This window comes from Pseudophryne corroboree, chromosome 7 (genome assembly GCF_028390025.1).
Source record: "Pseudophryne corroboree isolate aPseCor3 chromosome 7, aPseCor3.hap2, whole genome shotgun sequence".
In the NCBI taxonomy this organism is placed as follows: Eukaryota; Metazoa; Chordata; class Amphibia; order Anura; family Myobatrachidae; genus Pseudophryne; species Pseudophryne corroboree.
In genome coordinates, this window is record NC_086450.1 from 104,444,481 (window position 1) to 104,465,929 (window position 21,449).

Genomic DNA, 21,449 nt, shown 5'->3' on the forward strand with positions numbered 1-21,449 from the left:
CAAAAGGGGGTTGTATATGCAATACTCCCTTGACAAACTTCTGGACTTCAGGAACTGAAGCCAATTCTTTCTGGAAGAAAAATCGACAGGGCCGAAATTTGAACCTTAATGGACCCCAATTTGAGGCCCATAGACACTCCTGTTTGCAAGAAATGCAGGAATCGACCGAGTTGAGATTTCTTCGTGGAGCCTTCCTGGCCTCACACCACGCAACATATTTTCGCCACATGTGGTGATAATGTTGTGCGGTCACCTCCTTTCTGGCTTTGACCAGGGTAGGAATGACCTCTTCCTGAATGCCTTTTCCCTTAGGATCCGGCGTTCCACCGCCATGCCGTCAAACGCAGCTGCGGTAAGTCTTGGAACAGACAAGGTACTTGCTGAAACAAGTCCCTTCTTAGCGGCAGAGGCCATAAGTCCTCTGTGAGCATCTCTTGAAGTTCCGGGTACCAAGTCCTTCTTGGCCAATCCGGAGCCATGAGTATAGTTCTTACTCCTCTACGTCTTATAATTCTCAGTACCTTAGGTATGAAAAGCAGAGGATGGAACACATACACCGACTGGTACACCCACGGTGTTACCAGAAAAGTCCACAGCTATTGCCTGAGGGTCTCTTAACCTGGCGCAATACCTGTCCCGTTTTTTGTTCAGACGGGACGCCATCATGTCCACCTTTGGTAATTCCCAACGGTTTACAATTATGTGGAAAACTTCCCCATGAAGTTCCCACTCTGCCGGGTGGAGGACGTGCCTACTGAGGAAGTCTGCTTCCCAGTTTCCATTCCCGGAATGAAAAACTGCTGACAGTGCTATCACATGATTTTCCGCCCAGCGAAAAGTCCTTGCAGTTTTTGCCACTGCCCTCCTGCTTCTTGTGCCGCCCTGTCTATTTACGTGGGCGACTGCCGTGATGTTCTATCCCACTGGATCAATACCGGCTGACCTTGAAGCAGAGGTCTTGCTAAGCTTAGAGCATTATAAATTTACCCTTAGCTATATTTATGTGGAGAAAAATCTCCAGACTTGATCACACTCCCTGGAAATTTTTTCCTTGTGTGACTGCTCCCCAGCCTCTCGGGCTGGCCTCCGTGGTCACCAACATCCAAAACTGAATGCCGAATCTGCGGCCCTCTAGAAGATGAGCACTCTGTAACCACCACAGGAGAGACACCCTTGTCCTTGGATATAGGGTTATCCGCTGATGCATCTGAAGATGCGATCCGGACCATTTGTCCAGCAGATCCCACTGAAAAGTTCTTGCATGAAATCTGCCGACTGGAATTGCTTCGAAGGAAGTCACCATTTTTTTTACCATGGCCCTTGTGCAATGATGCACTGATTTTAGGAGGTTCCTGACTAGCTCGGATAACTCCCTGGCTTTCTCTTCCGGGAGAAACACCTTTTTCTGGACTGTGTCCAGAATCATCCCTAAAGCACAGGAGACTTGTTGTCGGGATCAGCTGCGATTTTGGAATCTTTAGAATCCACCCCTGCTGTTGTAACAGTATCCGAGATAGTGCTACTCCGACCTCCAACTGTTCCCTGGACTTTGCCCTTATCAGGAGATCGTCCAAGTAAGGGATAATTAAGACGCCTTTTCTTCGAAGAAGAACCATCATTTCGGCCATTACCTTGGTAAAGACCCGGGGTGCCGTAGACAATCCAAACGGCAGCGTCTGAAACTGATAGTGACAGTTTTATACCACGAACCTGAGGTACCCTTAGTGATAAGGGCAAATTTGGGACATGGAGGTAAGCATCCCTGATGTCTCGGGACACCAGATAGTCCCCTTCTTCCCGGTTCGTTATCACTGCTCTGAGTGACTCCATCTTGATTTGAACCTTTGTAAGTGTTCAAAATTTTTTTAGATTTAGAATAGGTCTCACCTAGCCTTCTGGCTTCAGTACCACAATATAGTGTGGAATAATACCCCTTTTCTTGTTGTAGGAGGGGTAATTTTAATTATCACCTGCTGGGAATACAGCTCGTGAATTTTTTCCCATACTGCCTCCTTGTCGGAGGGAGACCTTGGTAAAGCAGCCTTCAGGAGCCTGCGCAGGGGAAACGTCTCGACATTCCAAACTGTACCCCTGGAATACTACTTGTAGGATCCAGGGGTCCTATACGGTCTCAGCGTCATGCTGAGAGCTTGTCAGAAGCGGTGGAACGCTTCTGTTCCTGGGAATGGGCTGCCTGCTGCAGTCTTCTTCCCTTTCCTCTATCCCTGGGCAGATATGACTCTTATAGGGACGAAAGGACTGAAGCTGAAAAGACGGTGTCTTTTTCTGCAGATGTGACTTAGGGTAAAAACGGTGGATTTTCCAGCAGTTGCCGTGGCCACCAGGTCCGATGGACCGACCCCAAATAACTCCTCTTCCTTTATACGGCAATACACCTTTGTGCCGTTTGGAATCTGCATCACCTGACCACTGTCGTGTCCATAAACATCTTCTGGCAGATATGGACATCGCACTTACTCTTGATGCCAGAGTGCAAATATCCCTCTGTGCATCTCGCATATATAGAAATACATCCTTTAAATGCTCTATAGTCAATAAAATACTGTCCCTGTCAAGGGTATCAATATTTTTAGTCAGGGAATCCGACCAAGCCACCCCAGCTCTGCACATCCAGGTTGAGGCGATCGCTGGTCGCAGTATAACACCAGTATGTGTGTATATACTTTTTATGATATTTTTCCAGCCTCCTGTCAGCTGGCTCCTTGAGGACGGCCCTATCTATAGACGGTACCGCCACTTGTTCTGATAAGCGTGTGAGCGCCTTATCCACCCTAAGGGGTGTTTCCCAACGCGCCCTAACTTCTGGCGGGAAAGGGTATACCGCCCATATTTTCTATCGGGGGGAACCCACGCATCATCACACACTTCATTTAATTTTTCTGATTCAGGAAAAACTACGGTAGTTTTTTCACATCCCACATAATACCCTCTTTTGTGGTACTTGTAGTATCAGAAATATGTAACACCTCCTTCATTGCCCTTAACGTGTGGCCCTAATAAGGAATACGTTTGTTTATTCACCGTCGACACTGGATTCAGTGTCCCTGTCTGTGTCTGTGTCGACCGACTAAAGTAAACGGGCGTTTTAAAACCCCTGACGGTGTTTTTGAGACGTCTGGACCGGTACTAATTGTTTGTCGGCCGTCTCATGTCGTCAACCGACCTTGGCTCGTGTTGACATTATCACGTAATTCCCTAAATAAGCCATCCATTCTGGTGTCGACTCCCTAGAGAGTGACATCACCATTACAGGCAATTGCTCCGCCTCCTCACCAACATCGTCCTCATACATGTCGACACACACGTACCGACACACAGCACACACACAGGGAATGCTCTGATAGAGGACAGGACCCACTAGCCCTTTGGAGAGACAGAGGGAGAGTTTGCCAGCACACACCAAAAACGCTATAATTATATAGGGACAACCTTATATAAGTGTTTTCCCTTATAGCATCTTTTTTATAGATTTCTAACGCCAAATTAGTGCCCCCCCTCTCTGTTTTAACCCTGTTTCTGTAGTGCAGTGCAGGGGAGAGCCTGGGAGCCTTCCCTCCAGCCTTTCTGTGAGGGAAAATGGCGCTGTGTGCTGAGGAGATAGGCCCCGCCCCTTTTTCGGCGGCCTCGTCTCCCGCTCTTAACGGATTCTGGCAGGGGTTAAATATCTCCATATAGCCCCCGGAGGCTATATGTGAGGTATTTTTAGCCAAAAAAGGTTTTCATTTGCCTCCCAGGGCGCCCCCCTCCCTCAGTGACTGCCGTGTGAAGTGTGCTGAGAGGAAAATGGCGCACAGCTGCAGTGCTGTGCGCTACCTTAAGAAGACTGAGGAGTCTTCTGCCGCCGATTCTGGACCTCTTCTCGTTTCAGCATCTGCAAGGGGGCCGGCGGCGAGGCTCCGGTGACCATCCAGGCTGTACCTGTGATCGTCCCTCTGGAGCTAATGTCCAGTAGCCAAGAAGCCAATCCATCCTGCACGCAGGTGAGTTCACTTCTTCTCCCCTAAGTCCCTCGTTGCAGTGATCCTGTTGCCAGCAGGACTCACTGTAAAATAAAAAACCTAAGCTAAACTTTTCTAAGCAGCTCTTTAGGAGAGCCACCTAGATTGCACCCTTCTCGGCCGGGCACAAAAATCTAACTGAGGCTTGGAGGAGGGTCATAGGGGGAGGAGCCAGTGCACACCACCTGATCCTAAAGCTTTACTTTTTGTGCCCTGTCTCCTGCGGAGCCGCTATTCCCCATGGTCCTTTCAGGAACCCCAGCATCCACTAGGACGATAGAGAAATACAAACACCACACAGTTAGGGCCGTGGTGGGAATCGAACCCACAACCGTCCGTGCTGCCCATGATCAACTGACAATGTAGCAGAATCTCAGCATACATGCTGAAAGGCGCATCTGTGAGCCATCTTCAATAAATCACTGGAAATGCAACTCGATATGTTCATGTAAGGCAACAGAACATACTTGTCTCCCTTGATCCAGCGTTCTCCACTAGAATATCTCATTCTCTGTGTTCTTTGCATTTCCTGCCGCCAGTGTGGGGGAGTCTCACTTCTCCGAAATCGATCTCTTGACCTGGATCTTGAGGGAGTACGATAGCGCTAAAAGAAATGGATCAACAATAAAAGTAAAAAGACTAGTTTTCTACAACATACAATGTGCCCACATTGCCTATTAGACCATTGGATTATTAACGAACTGACTAGACATGAGCTATACACAGTGTCAAGTCATATTTATTTGCAACAACCCAATATGAAGCCTACCATAACCCAATGACATCCATGAAGCACTGCTTGACTAAACATAAAGACGCCGACTCAATTCATAGGATATGAATACAGGCTTGGGTCAACCATGGATAAACTGTATGCAGACCATCAATGTATTTTAAATTGTCAAGTATTTTAAATGTAAAGCAGGGCATAATAAAGCTACATGTGATGAAGCTAGAGTCTCATGTGAATTTTTGCAATACAAATATAAGATGTGCAATAGAAACAAGGTTGAAAAGCATCTCAGAACTGGATGGGCGATGACGTTAAAAGCATTCTGCAATACAGTGTTAACAGAACGAGGCAAAGTAAAGACGAATGGATGAGGCTGGATTTAAAAAGGAGGTAATGAGCAGCTTAAAATTAAAAGTGGAGGTAAATACAGAATGTATGGTAGCACAAGAACAATGCTGAAAGAAATATATGATATACAGAGTCCCAAGATGCAAATTGCCATAATGGAGAATGCAGGCTGACCCGCTTCACGTGTTATATTAGTGAATAAAACCGGACACTCTCAGCCAGTGTGTAAAACATTAGGTTCTACACTACATTCCACATTTTTTGTCTATTCCGTCAGGGTGCATATCATCAATATATTGCAGTGATGTGTAATAGCTCTTAAGGGGTGTAGTATGGTTTGGGTCCGGCGACCAGCATACCGGCGCCGGAATCCCGACCGCCGGCATACCGACAGCTGGGCGAGCGCAAATGAGCCCCTTGCGGGCTCGCTGCGCTCGCCACGCTATCTATTCTCCCTCCTGGGGGGTCGAGGACACCCAAGAGGGAGAAAAGATGTCGGTATGCTGGCGGGCGGGATTCCGGCGCCGGTATGGTGGTCGCCAGGAGCCCGGCCGCCGGCAACCTGAAGACCACCCCTTTTAAGAGCCATATAGCAATTAACAACTGTTTCAAATAGCCCTGTTATATTCATGTACACTTAAAGCCTGCCAACATTGTGTGACCTACAGTTAAGCGCTACCACTCAAGCCCTTCCCCTGGTCATCTACTTTTCGAAAGAAACATCAGAGGACCAAATTAATATGTACAAATATATACTCGTCAATACAAAGATTTCTCTAATTAACTTTTTAGGGGCCATAAAATGGACAAAAAGCAAATTGAAGGGGGATTAGAAGGGAGAAAATTTTTTTTTTCACTACAAGCATAAGCTGCAAATTTAATTTCGAGAGTGATTAATCAAGATTAAATCAATTTTATCAAACTGCCGCCTTGGAAGAGTAGTTTCCCAAATGTCACAAAGGGTTTTGTGTTTGATTTCTCTGGACTAAACATAATTCAAATTTATAAACTCACTCACCCTGGGACCTCTTCCTTTGATTTTTCTTCCAGACCTGGTTACTAGCAGTGCCCGCTGGTAAAGGGAACTGTAATAAAATAAAACCATTTTACACCATTGATGATTCATACAATAAACAAACAAAAACACTGCAGCAGTGACCGCGTGGGGGTGTTCGGTAACAACATGTAGATTTGTATCTGTTTTTACATTTCAATTTAGACAGTGATATAGTTAAATAGTTTGGGTGTGATATAATATGTCTATAGTTATATGGTCTAAAATCCAAAGGGTCAACACCAATAGGTTGATAGGGTCACATTGTCATCAGTAACACTATAAATCGACAATCAAGTTGTGGACTTGGTTAAAATGTTGGCAACTAAAATTCCTAATTTAGAAGTTAGGCATCGTGTAAATGTCGACAGTCAATATATAGACATCCGCTAAATATCAACATGCTAAACTGACAAAATTTAAAAAGCCCATATTAAATACTGTTTATATGTTTGGTAGTCGATTATATATCAATGTCTAGTCAGAGGTGACAGCTACAAAATAAACAGGCAATCGATATATATATATATATATATATATATATATATATATATATATATATATATATATACACATATACATACACACACACACACATACATACTACTGACGAAACGCGTTGGGACTGCTGCACCTGAGCCTCTTTATGAACAGATAAGCCTTTTTTTTATTTAAATTCAGTAGTTTTTTTTTATTAATAGTGTTTTACATATACAAACAAAAAAAACATACAGCAGCTAAACCTAGCTCAACAAACAGGTCAGGTACAAAAATAGTATATCAAAAATATCAATGACATTGGATTTACAGTATATATCTGTTAAACAAGATATGACATGTAGCAGGCAACATATCGCATACATATATAGTCAATACAACAATGAGGAGTCATTTCTAAAGCCTCCATGCTTCCCGCACCGCCCCAGAGCAAACAGGCATAATATCACATTCCGTATTAGCTACAATATACATTACACAGGATACCAGATAAGCCTTTTTAATTTACTTTTTGTACGTTTGCAATTTAACTATTTCTTGGAAATTTATGGGAAACAAGATGTACCCGATTGCTCATATGGACTGATAAGCTTGAATTTCCTTTTACTTTGTACGCTTGCAATTTTACCATTTGTCTTTTATATGTTTATATGTTGTATTAAAATTGTGTGAAAAACCTTAAATATACCTGGCTGTGGATTTTAAATATTAGGACTTGCTTGTCCGTAAAAGGTTTTTTTTCAGATACAACTGATTTCATGGTGAAATAATGATGTAAAAACTGTACGCGCTGTGTTTTCTCTAACGTCCTAGTGGATGCTGGGGACTCCGTAAGGACCATGGGGAATAGACGGGCTCCGCAGGAGACTGGGCACTCTAAGAAAGATTTAGTACTACTGGTGTGCACTGGCTCCTCCCTCTATGCCCCTCCTCCAGACCCCAGTTAGAATCTGTGCCCGGAAGGAGCTGGGTGCATTTTAGTGAGCTCTCCTGAGCTTGCTATTAAGAAAGTATTTTAGTTAGGTTTTTTATTTTCAGAGAGCTTCTGCTGGCAACAGACTGTCTGCTACGTGGGACTGAGGGGAGAGAAGCAAACCTACTAACTGCGGCTAGGTTGCGCTTCTTAGGCTAGTGGACACCATTAGCTCCAGAGGGATCGAACACAGGAACTTAACCTTGGTCGTCCGTTCCCGGAGCCGCGCCGCGATCCCCCTCGCAGAGCCAGAATACAGAAGCCGGCGGGTTGAAGCAAGAAGACGTCAAAATCGGCGGCAGAAGACTCCTGTCTTCATATGAGGTAGCGCACAGCTCTGCAGCTGTGCGCCATTGCTCCCACACTAACCCACACACTCCGGTCACTGTAGGGTGCAGGGCGCAGGGGGGGGCGCCCTGGGCAGCAATTGAGTACCTCCTGGCAAAAAGCAGCATATATACAGCTGGGCACTGTAATATGCATGAGCCCCCGCCATTATTTTTACACAAAATCGCGGGACAGAAGCCCGCCGCTGAGGGGGCGGGGCTTCTTCCTCAGCACTCACCAGCGCCATTTTCTCTCCACAGCTGAGAGGAAGCTCCCCAGGCTCTCCCCTGCAGAAGCACGATAGAAGAGGGTGAAAAAGAGAGGGGGGGGCACATAAATTTGGCGTAAAAACAATATATACAGCAGCTACTGGGCTAACACTAAGTTACTGTGTGATTCCTGGGTCATATAGCGCTGGGGTGTGTGCTGGCATACACTCTCTGTCTCTCCAAAGGGCCTTGTGGGGGAACGGTCTTCAAATAGAGCATCCCCTGTGTGTGTGGTGTGTCGGTACATGTGTGTCGACATGTCTGAGGTAAAAGGCTCCCCTAAGGAGGAGATAGAGCAAATGTGTGTGTGAGAGGGTGTCTCCGTCGACAACGCAGACACCTGTTTGGATATGTGTAAGTGCTAAGGTGAATTTATTGCACAAAAGATGAGAACAGACAGGAAATCTACCCATGTCTGTCCCTATGGCGCAGAGACCTTCAGAGTCTCATAATGCTCACTATCCAAAATAATAAACACTGATATCGACACGGAGTTCGACTCCAGTGTCGACTACAATAATGCAAAGTTACAGCCAAAATGGCAGAAAAGTATTCAATATATGATTATTGTAATAAAAGATGATTTGCATATCACTGATGACTCATTTGTCCCTGACACAAGGGTACACATGTTTAAGGGGAAGAAAGCCGAGGTAAATTTCCCTCCTCTCATGAGGGAAAAGGGGGGGAATCTCCAGACAAGAGACTACAGCTTCCCACAAAGAATTCTCAGGCAGTATCCTTTCCCCACTAGGGCCAGGATGTAATGGGAATCTTCCCCTAGGGTGTTTTGTTTGCCCAGAAGGTAGCCCTAGCTATTCTCAGGGATCCTGCAGATAGAGTGCACATTCTGGCACACTACTCAGACCGGCGATTGTGTCGGCATGGGTTTATAGCGCTGGGGCGGCGTGGACAGGTACCTTATCAGCAGAAATTGAGACCCTAGTATGTATATATATATGTATATATATATATATATATATATATATATATGTATAAAGAGAGATATGTATATATTTTAAAGATGCTGTCTTAAGAGATATATATAATCAAACATGCCCAAAGAGACATGAGTATACTGGGTCCTAGAGTCAAAGCTATGTCGATTTCTGCTTGACGTGTCCTGTAGAATATACAATGGACAGATGATGCCAACTTAAGTGGCATATGGAAGGCTGAGGATTGTGTGGAGAAGGGTTCTCGGACCTGGTCTCCACGGCTATAGCTGGTAATTCGGATATTTTGCCTTATATTCCTGCACAGCCTAGGAAAGCACGTCATTATCAAATGCAGCTTTTCGAACAAAGAAACAAGAAAGTCCGAGATGCGTCCTTTCTTGCCAAAGGCGGGGCCAGAGGAAAGAAGCTGCACAACACAGCTAGTTCCCAGGAACAGCAGTCCTCCCCAGCCTCTATGAAAATCCACCGCATGTCGCTGGGGCCCACAGACGGAGCTAGGCCCGGTGGGGCACGCTTTCGTAAGTTCTGCAACAAGTGGGTTCACTGCCCGTTAGATCCCTGGGCAATAGATATTGTGTCTCAGGGATACAAGCTGGACTTTGAGAAGATGCCTCCTCGCTGACGGCCCTGCCGGCTTCCCCCCACGAGAGGGAAACAGGGTTAACTGCAATTCACAAATTGTAGCTTCAACAGGTGGTGGTCAAGGTTCTCCTCCTTCGACAAGGAGGGGGTTATTATTCGACCATGTGGTAGTCCCGAAACCAGACGGTTCGGTCAGACCCATATTGAATTTAAAATCCCTGAACATTTACCTGAAAAGGATCAAGTTCAAGATGGAATCGCTAAGAGCGGTCGTTACAAGCCTGAAAGGGGGAGATTTTATCGTGACTCGGGACATAAAGGAGGCATACCTTCATGTCCCCATTTATCCACCTCATCAGGCGTACCTCAGAATTGCGGTACGGGATTGTCATTACCAATTTCAGACGTTGCCGTTTGGTCTCTCCACGGCCCCGAGAATATTCACCAAGGTAATGGCGGAAATAATGGTGCTCCTGCGGAAGCAAGGTGTCACTATTATCACGTACTTGGACGATTTCCTCATAAAAGCGCGATCAAGAGAGCAGTGGCTGAACAGCGTATCACTTTCTCTGGACGTGTAACTGCAACACGGCTGGATTCTATATATTCCAAAGTCGCAGTTGGTTCCTACAGCTCATCTGCCTCTCCAAGGCATGATCCTTGACACAGACCAGAAAATAGGATTTTGGTACTTACCAGGTAAATCCTTTTCTTTGAATCCATAGGGGGCACTGGAGTACTCTTGGGATATGGACGGTGTTAGCAAGGACTAGGCACTGAATATTCAAATTTCAGTAACTCTCCTCCCCTCCATACTCCCCGAATACCTCAGTGTGTTTTCCTGAGGCGAACAGGATAGAGAGAATGAACAATGGAGAATTACCTATAATATTATAACATAACGGACAACCATAAAGTTAACACATAACGTAACTGACAACTAACCAGTTGACACCATAACCGATAAATCGGTGAGAATGTGTTACCATAAGATCCCCTGTACTTACCACAACCAGGTAAAACTGCTCTGGGTGGGCGTCCAGTGCCCCCTATGGATTCAAAGAAAAGGATTTACCTGGTAAGTACCAAAATCCTATTTTCTTTTTCATCCACTAGGGGTCACTGGAGTACTCTTGGGACGTACCAAAGCTTCCCTCGTGGGCGGGAGAGCTGTTTGGCACCTGTAACACTAGGCGGCCAAAGCTAGATGCTGATGTCGCAAACGTATTAACTTGTAAAAGCGCACAAACGTGTGCACTGATGAATATGTAGCCGCACGGCAATTCTGCGTCGTAGAAACCCCACGATCAGCTGCCCCTGAAGTTTCCACAGAACGTGTGGAAAGAGCTGTTACTGATGTAGGCGGCTGTAACCTAGCATGAAGGTAAGCCTGACGTATGGTCAGTATAATCCATCTGGATAAGGTCTGCTTAGAAGCTGGCCAACCCATTTTGGCAGCATCATAGAGAACAAACAACGTATCAGTCTTACAAACTGTAGACGTTCGGGATACATAAACGCGTAATGCGCGTACCACATCCAAAGTTCCAGACTGTCCTGTTAACACAGGAACTACTATTTGTTGATTGATGTGAACATATGACACTACCTTTTGCCAGAAAGCGGGATTCGTACGAAGCTCCGCTCTGTCATCATGAAACACTACAAACAGTGGCTTGCATGCCAATGCACCCAAATCTGAAACACGCCTTGCCGAAGCTAAGGCTAGGAGAAAAAATTGTTTTCCAAGTGAGAAACTTAACATCAACTTGATGTAAGGGTTCAAAGTATGAAGCTGTACAAAATCTAAAACCAGATTCAAGTCCCATGGCGCTGTAGGTGGAATGAATGGAGGCCGTACTCTGAGAACACCTTGCAAAAAGGTGTGTGAGACGGCAATAGAGCCAATATTCTTTGAAAGTAAAATGACCAAGCAGATACCTGCACCTTTAGTGCAGATAAACGCAGTCCTCCATCTAACCCCGTTTGTAGAAAAAACAAAAGACGGGATAACTTGAAAGATGATGTCGGAAACTTCGGAGCTTCACACCAACCTATATAGGCACGCCAAATCCTGTAATAATGAGCTATCGTAACTGGATTTCTAGCACGTAACATGGTTGTTATAACCGATTCTGGAATGCCCTCTCTTCTTAAGAGGGCGGTCTCAACAGCCACCCCTTCAAACGCATCCGCGCTAAATCGGGGTAAAGGAATGGACCCTGTCGTAACAGGTCCGGACGTAACGGAAGCGGCCAAGGATCGTCTGCAAGTAAGCAACAGAGAGAGCAGCGGAAACAGTGAGAGAGGTGGAAACAGATACCCGAGGCTGTACGGCCACGCAATCGTGAGAGCATCCACTGCCACTGCCTTTGGATCTCGCGTTCTGGACACATACTGGCTTTTGGTGATTGTGGCGAGATGTTATCAGGTCCACTTGAGGGTAACCCCACCTCTGGACCAACATGTGAAACACTTCTGGATTTAATGCCCATTCTCTTGGATGAAAATCACGATGGCTGAGATCATCCGCCTCCCAGTTGTCCATTCTCGTAATGAACACTACCGCCAATATCACTTGGTGATGTTCGGCCCAATTGAGGATTCGAGCTACTTCCCGCATTGCCATGCGGCTTCTCTTTCCCCTTTGTTTATTGATGTACGCGACCGCCATTGCGTTGTCTGACTGCACTTGGACCGTCTGAGACCGAAGCAAGTGCACTACTTGTAGTAGCACATTGTAAATTGGTCGGAGTTCTAGGACATTTATAGGCAGCAATCTGTCGTGATCCTCCCAGAAACCCTGGAGCTGACAATTTTGAACTACAGCTCCCCAACCTCTGTGACTCGCGTCTGTGATTAGCACTATCCAATTCCAGACGCCTAACCGAGTTCCTGCGGTTAGATTGTGTACTTGGAGCCACCAGAGTACAGAAACTCTGGCCCGTGGAGACAACCTCACCCTCTAGTGAAACTGCAGATGCGAGGCCTACCACTGTGCGAGCACATGCAGTTGAAAAGGAAGTGAGTGAAATCTTCCGAACAGAAGCGATTTGAAAGCCGCCACTGTTGTGCCTAACAGGCGAATGCACAAACATACCGAGGCTTGAGCACTAATCGTACCAGATGACGAATAGTCTGTACTTTCTGTTCTGGTAGACAAATTCCTCGATCTACCGTATCGAGAATCATTCCTAGGAAATGAAGTCGTTGAGACGGAATCCGATGTGAGTTCTTGAACATGACAAACCAACTGTGCTGAACCAGCACATTGTACCTTAGCAACGCATGTTGAAGGCGCATTTAGTTGAGACGGAGCTTTGATGAGCAAATCGTCTAAGTACGGAACTATTATCACTTACAGGAATATGAGATGAGCCATCAAAACATACATCACTTTGGTGAATACCCTAAGCGCTGACGAGATGGCAAACGGTAGAGCCTGAAACTGATAATGGATCTGCCGTATTGCAAACGCAAGAACCTCTGAAGAGGTGGCCAAATCGGAATGTGTAAGTACGCATCCTCGAGATCCAGCGCAATCATGAATTCCTGTGGCTCTAAACCTGCAAGTACTGTCCGCAGAGATTCCATCTTGAATCTGTAGTAAGTATGCAATATTGGCCTGACCAAGCCATCCGGCCTTGGTACCACAACAGACAGGAATAATAACCGTGACCTTGTTGGTGTACAGGGACCGGAATCAAAACTGCTGACTCCAGCAGAGAGTGAATGGAAATTTACCGAACCGCCCTCTTCCTACACAGGCAGTCCTGTGTTGAAAAACCGCAGAGGCGGTAGACTGCTTTTAACAATAAATTGCGGATCCACCCATCTGTGGATATCTGCAACCATGCCAAATGAAACGTCTGAAGGCGTGCTCCCACAACTGGAGCACCGGGATGGGCTGGGAGCCCGTCATGCCACTGGCTTGCCGGTGACCGTAGCGTCCGGACGACTGGCGTTGGTTTGTTGAAAAACCACGTCCTCGACCTCGCCTACCAGGCGTGGCTGTTTGTCTACCACGGCCTCGAAAGGGCTGAGGTCTAAAGGATTCGAACGCTGGTCCAGAGTATCCCGTGAAAAATACCTTTGTCCAAATCAGGACCAAACAACCTTCGCATAAGGTAATGCTTCTATTCTTCTCTCGACCTTTGCCTCCGCCTGCTAAGGACGCAGACAAAGCGCTTGTCGTGCCACAACGAGTGATGCTGAAAGGCGAGAACTGACTAGGCAGACGTCCGTAGAAGCTGTACATAGATAATCAGCAGCTTCGCAGATTTGATCAGCGAGAAGCATAAGGTGGACGTTTTGTAGGGCGGACCTGAGTCCTGTTATCCAGACAAGCAACGCCGTAGTTACCCAAATGCCAACCAAACACGGTCGAAGCAACACCCCTGCTGCTGTATACAGCGACTCTAGCATAGCTCCCATGGAGATGACACTGACTTTGGAAACGGGTAACTAGACCGAAATCGGCGAGGTTTCGAAACCTGTGTATCAGGATCCTATTAACATCTTATTTAGAGATTCCACGCTGGAGATCTGTGGCCTAGTAAAGACCACTTTATAAATTGTCAGAGCCTCTTCAGTCCCTGTAAACTTCAGAGTCTGACGCACCCACACTATCTGACTGCTGGTCTATTCACCCTTCTCACATTCATCTTGCGCAGTTAGGCCTGGCATAGAATCGTCAGGATTGCAACATAGCAGAAACTCTTTGCAAAATAGGAGATGAAATGGGAGTATAAAATATACTGTGCATGTGGTAGAACTCACCGGGAACCCACTGGTACAGACATTGCAGTGAAACAACTTTTCCGTCTTGGCTGGTGACTGACTTATTATGTGACCAGACAAATAAATAAATAGACAAAGACAAACCAATTCCATCTCAGTAAAATTGCGAAAATGTGTATATGGTCAAAGTGCAGTGCACGTGGCCAGACCATAAGAAACCTGACCCAAAAATTCCTACCAACACCCCTGCGCCATCCGGTGGAGCAGTGTTGTAGGACAGGAACGTTCTGGAAAAGAAACAGAAAGTATGATTAAAATGGCCTCCAGCCATGTGCTTAGTCAAAGAACATAGAGCATATTTTGTTACATGACCATATATACATACATACAGTAGTTTATATACATTTTCTATGGATAACATTGTCTATGGTATAACAAGTGCTACACGAATGCATATATAATAAGAATTTACTTACCGATAATTCTATTTCTCGTAGTCCGTAGTGGATGCTGGGGACTCCGTAAGGACCATGGGGAATAGCGGCTCCGCAGGAGACTGGGCACATCTAAAGAAAGCTTTAGGACTATCTGGTGTGCACTGGCTCCTCCCCCTATGACCCTCCTCCAAGCCTCAGTTAGGATACTGTGCCCGGACGAGCGTACACAATAAGGAAGGATTTTGAATCCCGGGTATGACTCATACCAGCCACACCAATCACACTGTACAACTTGTGATCTGAACCCAGTTAACAGCATGATAACAGAGGAGCCTCTAGAAAAGATGGCTCACTACAGCAATAACCCGATTTTTTGGTAACAATAACTATGTACCAGTATTGCAGACAATCCGCACTTGGGATGGGCGCCCAGCATCCACTACGGACTACGAGAAATAGAATTATCGGTAAGTAAATTCTTATTTTCTCTAACGTCCTAAGTGGATGCTGGGGACTCCGTAAGGACCATGGGGATTATACCAAAGCTCCCAAACGGGCGGGAGAGTGCGGATGACTCTGCAGCACCAATTGAGAGAACTCCAGGTCCTCCTCAGCCAGGGTATCAATTTTGTAGAATTTTACAAACGTATTTGCTCCTGACCAAGTAGCTGCTCGGCAAAGTTGTAAAGCCGAGACCCCTCGGGCAGCCGACCAAGATGAGCCCACCTTCCTTGTGGAGTGGGCATTTACAGATTTTTGGCTGTGGCAGGCCTGCCACAGAATGTGCAAGCTGAATTGTACTACAAATCCAACGAGCAATAGTCTGCTTAGAAGCAGGAGCACCCAGCTTGTTGGGTGCATACAGGATAAACAGCGAGTCAGATTTTCTGACTCCAGCCGTCCTGGAAACATATTTTCAGGGCCCTGACAACGTCTAGCAACTTGGAGTCCTCCAAGTCCCTAGTAGCCGCAGGCACCACAATAGGTTGGTTCAGGTGAAACGCTGAAACCACCTTAGGGAGAAACTGAGGACGAGTCCTCAATTCCGCCCTGTCCGAATGGAAAATCAGATAAGGGCTTTTACAGGATAAAGCCGCCAATTCTGACACGCGCCTGGCCCAGGCCAGGGCCAACAGCATGACCACTTTCCATGTGAGATATTTTAACTCCACAGATTTAAGTGGTTCAAACCAATGTGACTTTTGGAACCCAAAAAACTACATTGAGATCCCAAAGTGCCACTGGAGGCACAAAAGGAGGCTGTATATGCAGTACCCCTTTTACAAACGTCTGAACTTCAGGGACTGAAGCTAGTTCTTTTTGGAAGAAATTTGACAGGGCCGAAATTTGAACCTTAATGGACCCCAATTTCAGGCCCATAGACACTCCTGTTTGCAGGAAATGCAGGAATCGACCCAGTTGAATTTCCTCCGTCGGGCCTTACTGGCCTCGCACCACGCAACATATTTTCGCCAAATGCGGTGATAATGTTTTGCGGTTACATCCTTCCTGGCTTTGATCAGGATAGGGATGACTTCATCCGGAATGCCTTTTTTCCTTCAGGATCCGGCGTTCAACCGCCATGCCGTCAAACGCAGCCGCGGTAAGTCTTGGAACAGACAGGGTCCTTGTTGGAGCAGGTCCCTTCTTAGAGGTAGAGGCCAAGGATCCTCCGTGAGCATCTCTTGAAGTTCCGGTTACCAAGTCCTTCTTGGCCAATCCGGAGCCACGAATATAGTGCTTACTCCTCTCCATCTTATCAATCTCAGTACCTTGGGTATGAGAGGCAGAGGAGGGAACACATACACTGACTGGTACACCCACGGTGTTACCAGAGCGTCTACAGCTATTGCCTGAGGGTCCCTTGACCTGGCGCAATACCTGTCGAGTTTTTCCCAACGGTTTATAATCATGTGGAAGACTTCTAGGTGAAGTCCCCACTCTCCCGGGTGGAGGTCGTGCTGAGGAAGTCGGTTTCCCAGTTGTCCACTCCCGGAATGAATACTGCTGACAGTGCTATCACATGATTTTCCGCCCAGCGAAGAATCCTTGCAGCTTCTGCCATTGCCCTCCTGCTTCTTGTGCCACCCTGTCTGTTTACGTGGGTGACTGCCGTGATGTTGTCCGACTGGATCAACACCGGCTGACCTTGAAGCAGAGGTCTTGCTAAGCTTAGAGCATTGTAAATGGCCCTTAGCTTCAGGATATTTATGTGAAGTGATGTCTCCAGGCTTGACCATAAGCCCTGGATATTCCTTCCCTGTGTGACTGCTCCCCAGCCTCGCAGGCTGGCATCCGTGGTCACCAGGACCCAGTCCTGAATGCCGAATCTGCGGCCCTCTAGAAGATGAGCACTCTGCAACCCCCACAGGAGGGACACCCTTGTCCTTGGTGACAGGGTTATCCGCTGATGCATCTGAAGATGCGACCCGGACCATTTGTCCAGCAGGTCCCACTGGAAAGTTCTTGCGTGGAATCTGCCGAATGGGATTGCTTCGTAGGAAGCCACCATTTTACCCAGAACCCTTGTGCATTGATGCACCGATACTTGGCTCGGTTTTAGGAGGTTCCTGACTAGCTCGGATAACTCCCTGTCTTTCTACTCCGGGAGAAACACCTTTTTCTGGACTGTGTCCAGGATCATCCCTAGGAACAGAAGACAAGTCGTCGGAACCAGCTGCGATTTTGGAATATTGAGAATCCAATCATGCTGCCGCAACACTACCTGAGATAGTGCTACACCGACCTCCAACTGTTCCCTGGATCTTACCCTTATCAGGGAATCGTCCAAGTAAGGGATAACTAAAATTCCCTTCCTTCGAAGGAATATCATCATTTCGGCCATTACCTTGGTAAAGACCCGGGGTGCCGTGGACCATCCATACGGCAGCGTCTGAACTGATAGTGACAGTTCTGTACCATAAACCTGAGGTACCCTTGGTGAGAAGGGTAAATTTTGACATGAAGGTAAGCATCCTTGAAGTCCCGAGACATCATGTAGTCCCCTTCGTCCAGGTTCGCAATCACTGCTCTGAGTGACTCAATCTTGAATTTGAACCTCTGTATGTAAGTGTTCAAAGATTTTAGATTTAGAATCGGTCTCACCGAGCCGTCCGGCTTCGGTACCACAACAGTGTGGAATAATACCCCGTTCCCTGTTGCAAGAGGGGTACCTTGACTATCACCTGCTGGGAATACAGCTTGTGAATGGCTTCCAAAACTGTCTCCCTGTCAGAAGGAGACATCGGTAAAGCCGACTTTAGGAAAACGGCGAGTGGGAGACGTCTCGAATTCTAATTTGTACCCCTGAGATATCACCTGAAGGATCCAGGGGTCTACTTGCGAGTGAGCCCACTGCGCGCTGAAATTCATTGAGACGGGCCCCCCACCGTGCCTGATTCTGCTTGTAAAGCCCCAGCGTCATACTGAGGGCTTGGCAGAGGCGGGAGAGGGTTTCTGTTCCTGGGAACTGGCTGATTTCTGCAGCCTTTTTCCTCTCCCTCTGTCACGGGGCAGAAATGAGGAACATTTTGCCCGCTTGTCCACGAAAAGACTGCGCCTGATAATACGGCGTCTTCTCATGTTGAGAGGCGACCTGGGGTACAAACGTGGATTTCCCAGCTGTTGCCGTGGCCACCAGGTCTGAAAGACCGACCCCAAATAACTCCTCCCCTTGTTAAGGCAATACTTCCAAATGCCGTTTGGAATACGCATCACCTGACCACTGACGTGTCCATAACCCTCTACTGGTAGAAATGGACAACGCACTTAGACTTGATGCCAGTCGGCAAATATTCCGCTGTGCATCACGCATATATAGAAATGCATCTTTTAAATGCTCTATAGGCAAAAATATACTGTCCCTATCTAGGGTATCAATATTTTCAGTCAGGGAATCCGACCACGCCAACCCAGCACTGCACATCCAGGCTGAGGCGATTGCTGGTCGCAGTATAACACCAGTATGTATGTAAATACATTTTAGGATACCCTCCTGCTTTCTATCAGCAGGATCCTTAAGGGCGGCCATCTCAGGAGAGGGTAGAGCCCTTACAAGCGTGTGAGCGCTTTATCCACCCTAGGGGGTGTTTCCCAACGCACCCTAACCTCTGGCGGGAAAGGATATAATGCCAATAACATTTTAGAAATTATCAGTTATCATCGGGGGAAAACCACGCATCATCACACACCTCATTTAATTTCTCAGATTCAGGAAAACTACAGGTAGTTTTTCCTCACCGAACATAATACCCCTTTTTGGTGGTACTTGTATTATCAGAAATGTGTAAAACATTTTTCATTGCCTCAATCATGTAACGTGTGGCCCTACTGGAAGTCACATTTGTCTCTTCACCGTCGACACTGGAGTCAGTATCCGTGTCGGCGTCTATATCTGCCATCTGAGGTAACGGGCGCTTTAGAGCCCCTGACGGCCTATGAGACGTCTGGACAGGCACAAGCTGAGTAGCCGGCTGTCTCATGTCAACCACTGTCTTTTATACAGAGCTTACACTGTCACGTAATTCCTTCCAACAGTTCATCCACTCAGGTGTCGACCCCCTAGGGGGTGACATCACTATTACAGGCAATCTGCTCCGTCTCCACATCATTTTTCTCCTCATACATGTCGACACAAACGTACCGACATACAGCACACACACAGGGAATGCTCTGATAGAGGACAGGACCCCACTAGCCCTTTGGGGAGACAGAGGGAGAGTTTGCCAGCACACACCAAAGCGCTATATATATATATACACACAGGGATAACCTTATATAAGTGTTTTTCCCCTTATAGCTGCTGTATTGTTAATACTGCGCCTAATTAGTGCCCCCCTCTCTTTTTTAACCCTTTCTGTAGTGTAGTGACTGCAGGGGAGAGCCAGGGGAGCTTCCCTCCAACTGAGCTGTGAGGGAAAATGGCGCCAGTGTGCTGAGGAGATAGGCTCCGCCCCTTTTTCGCTGACTTTTCTCCTGCTTTTTTATGAATTCTGGCAGGGGTTAAAATTCATCCATATAGCCCTGGGGGCTATATGTGATGTATTTTCGCCAGCCAAGGTGTTTTTATTGCTGCTCAGGGCGCCCCCCCCTAGCGCCCTGCACCCTCAGTGACCGAAGTGTGAAGTGTGCTGAGGAGCAATGGCGCACAGCTGCAGTGCTGTGCGCTACCTTGGTGAAGACAGGATGTCTTCTGCCGACGATTTTCCGGACCTCTTCTGTCTTCTGGCTCTGTAAGGGGGCCGGCGGCGCGGCTCTGGGACCCATCCATGGCTGGGCCTGTGATCGTCCCTCTGGAGCTAATGTCCAGTAGCCTAAGAAGCCCAATCCACTCTGCACGCTGGTGAGTTCGCTTCTTCTCCCCTTAGTCCCTCGATGCAGTGAGCCTGTTGCCAGCAGGTCTCACTGAAAATAAAAAACCTAAAACTAAAACTTTCACTAAGAAGCTCAGGAGAGCCCCTAGTGTGCACCCTTCTCGTTCGGGCACAGAGATCTAACTGAGGCTTGGAGGAGGGTCATAGGGGGAGGAGCCAGTGCACACCAGATAGTCCTAAAGCTTTCTTTAGATGTGCCCAGTCTCCTGCGGAGCCGCTATTCCCCATGGTCCTTACGGAGTCCCCAGCATCCACTTAGGACGTTAGAGAAAACACAATGCAGCCCCTTCTTTAGCATAGGCTGTCTATTGCTGCTGCTGTGGCATAATCTCTCCCCCCTGCAGCTGCGCTACAAGTAATAGGGACAGGGAAACTCCTGACTGCCCAGCATGAGCCCACTAGTTACTAGAGGGCTGTTTTACAGGGACAGACCGCGGCAGCAGTGTGCACTGTCCGCGGTCTGAGTGATCAGAGGCGCCGGCATCCCCCCCCCCCCCCTGCTACCCTTAGTGTGTGCAGGGAGCGCTGGCAGTGCTGAGCTGCCGGCCGTTATTGAGACAGACCGCGGCAGCAGTGAACGCTGTCCGCGGTCTAAGGGAGCAGTTACCTTCCCCTAAGCGACGGAGCCTCCGGCCGTTACAGGGACAGACCGCGGCAGCCCTGAACGCCGTCCGCGGTCTGATTGCATTACAGGCAGGGAGCGCAGAGAACGGCGCTTGCAGCGGCCGTCCAGCGCGTCCCTCTGAGCGGCGGCCGGGAATAGGGGAGCGGCGGTGGGGCCTGATAACAGCGGTGGCGGGGACGGAGCAGCGGGATGCCTCGGGCGACGCACATAGCAGTCCCCCCACACGGCGGGGCGGCAGCTGACCGCCCGTCATAAATACCTGGGTTCCTGTGCTCTGACGGGGCTTCTACAGCAAGCTCCGTTCGGCAGCCTCAGCTGAAGGTAGCTGATGTACTTGGGCTCTGACGGGGCTTCTTCCAGCAAGCGCCGTCCAGTCCTTTCTGCAGTCTCAGCTGTTGTTAGCTGAGCTGCTTGTGGCTGTGAGGGGGCTCCTTTGTGAGGCCCGACACGCCAAGAGCTGCACGCAGCAGCTTGTATAATCCCGTACCCAGAGCTTTTGTGTAAGCTGGGAAG

At 47.6% G+C, this 21,449-nt stretch overlaps 1 protein-coding gene across 1 annotated transcript in view; it reads right to left on the reverse strand.

Annotated features, from left to right (window-relative positions):
• The window catches only part of PPIG (peptidylprolyl isomerase G), a 179,067-nt gene that overhangs the window by 59,126 nt on the left and 98,492 nt on the right, over positions 1-21,449 (reverse strand). The window contains exons 11-12 of the mRNA XM_063933515.1: positions 6,119-6,185; positions 4,487-4,623 (exon numbers count right to left, since the gene is read on the reverse strand). Coding sequence (XP_063789585.1) covers positions 4,487-4,623; positions 6,119-6,185 — 204 coding nt within the window. The remainder of the gene's footprint in view (positions 1-4,486; positions 4,624-6,118; positions 6,186-21,449) is intronic.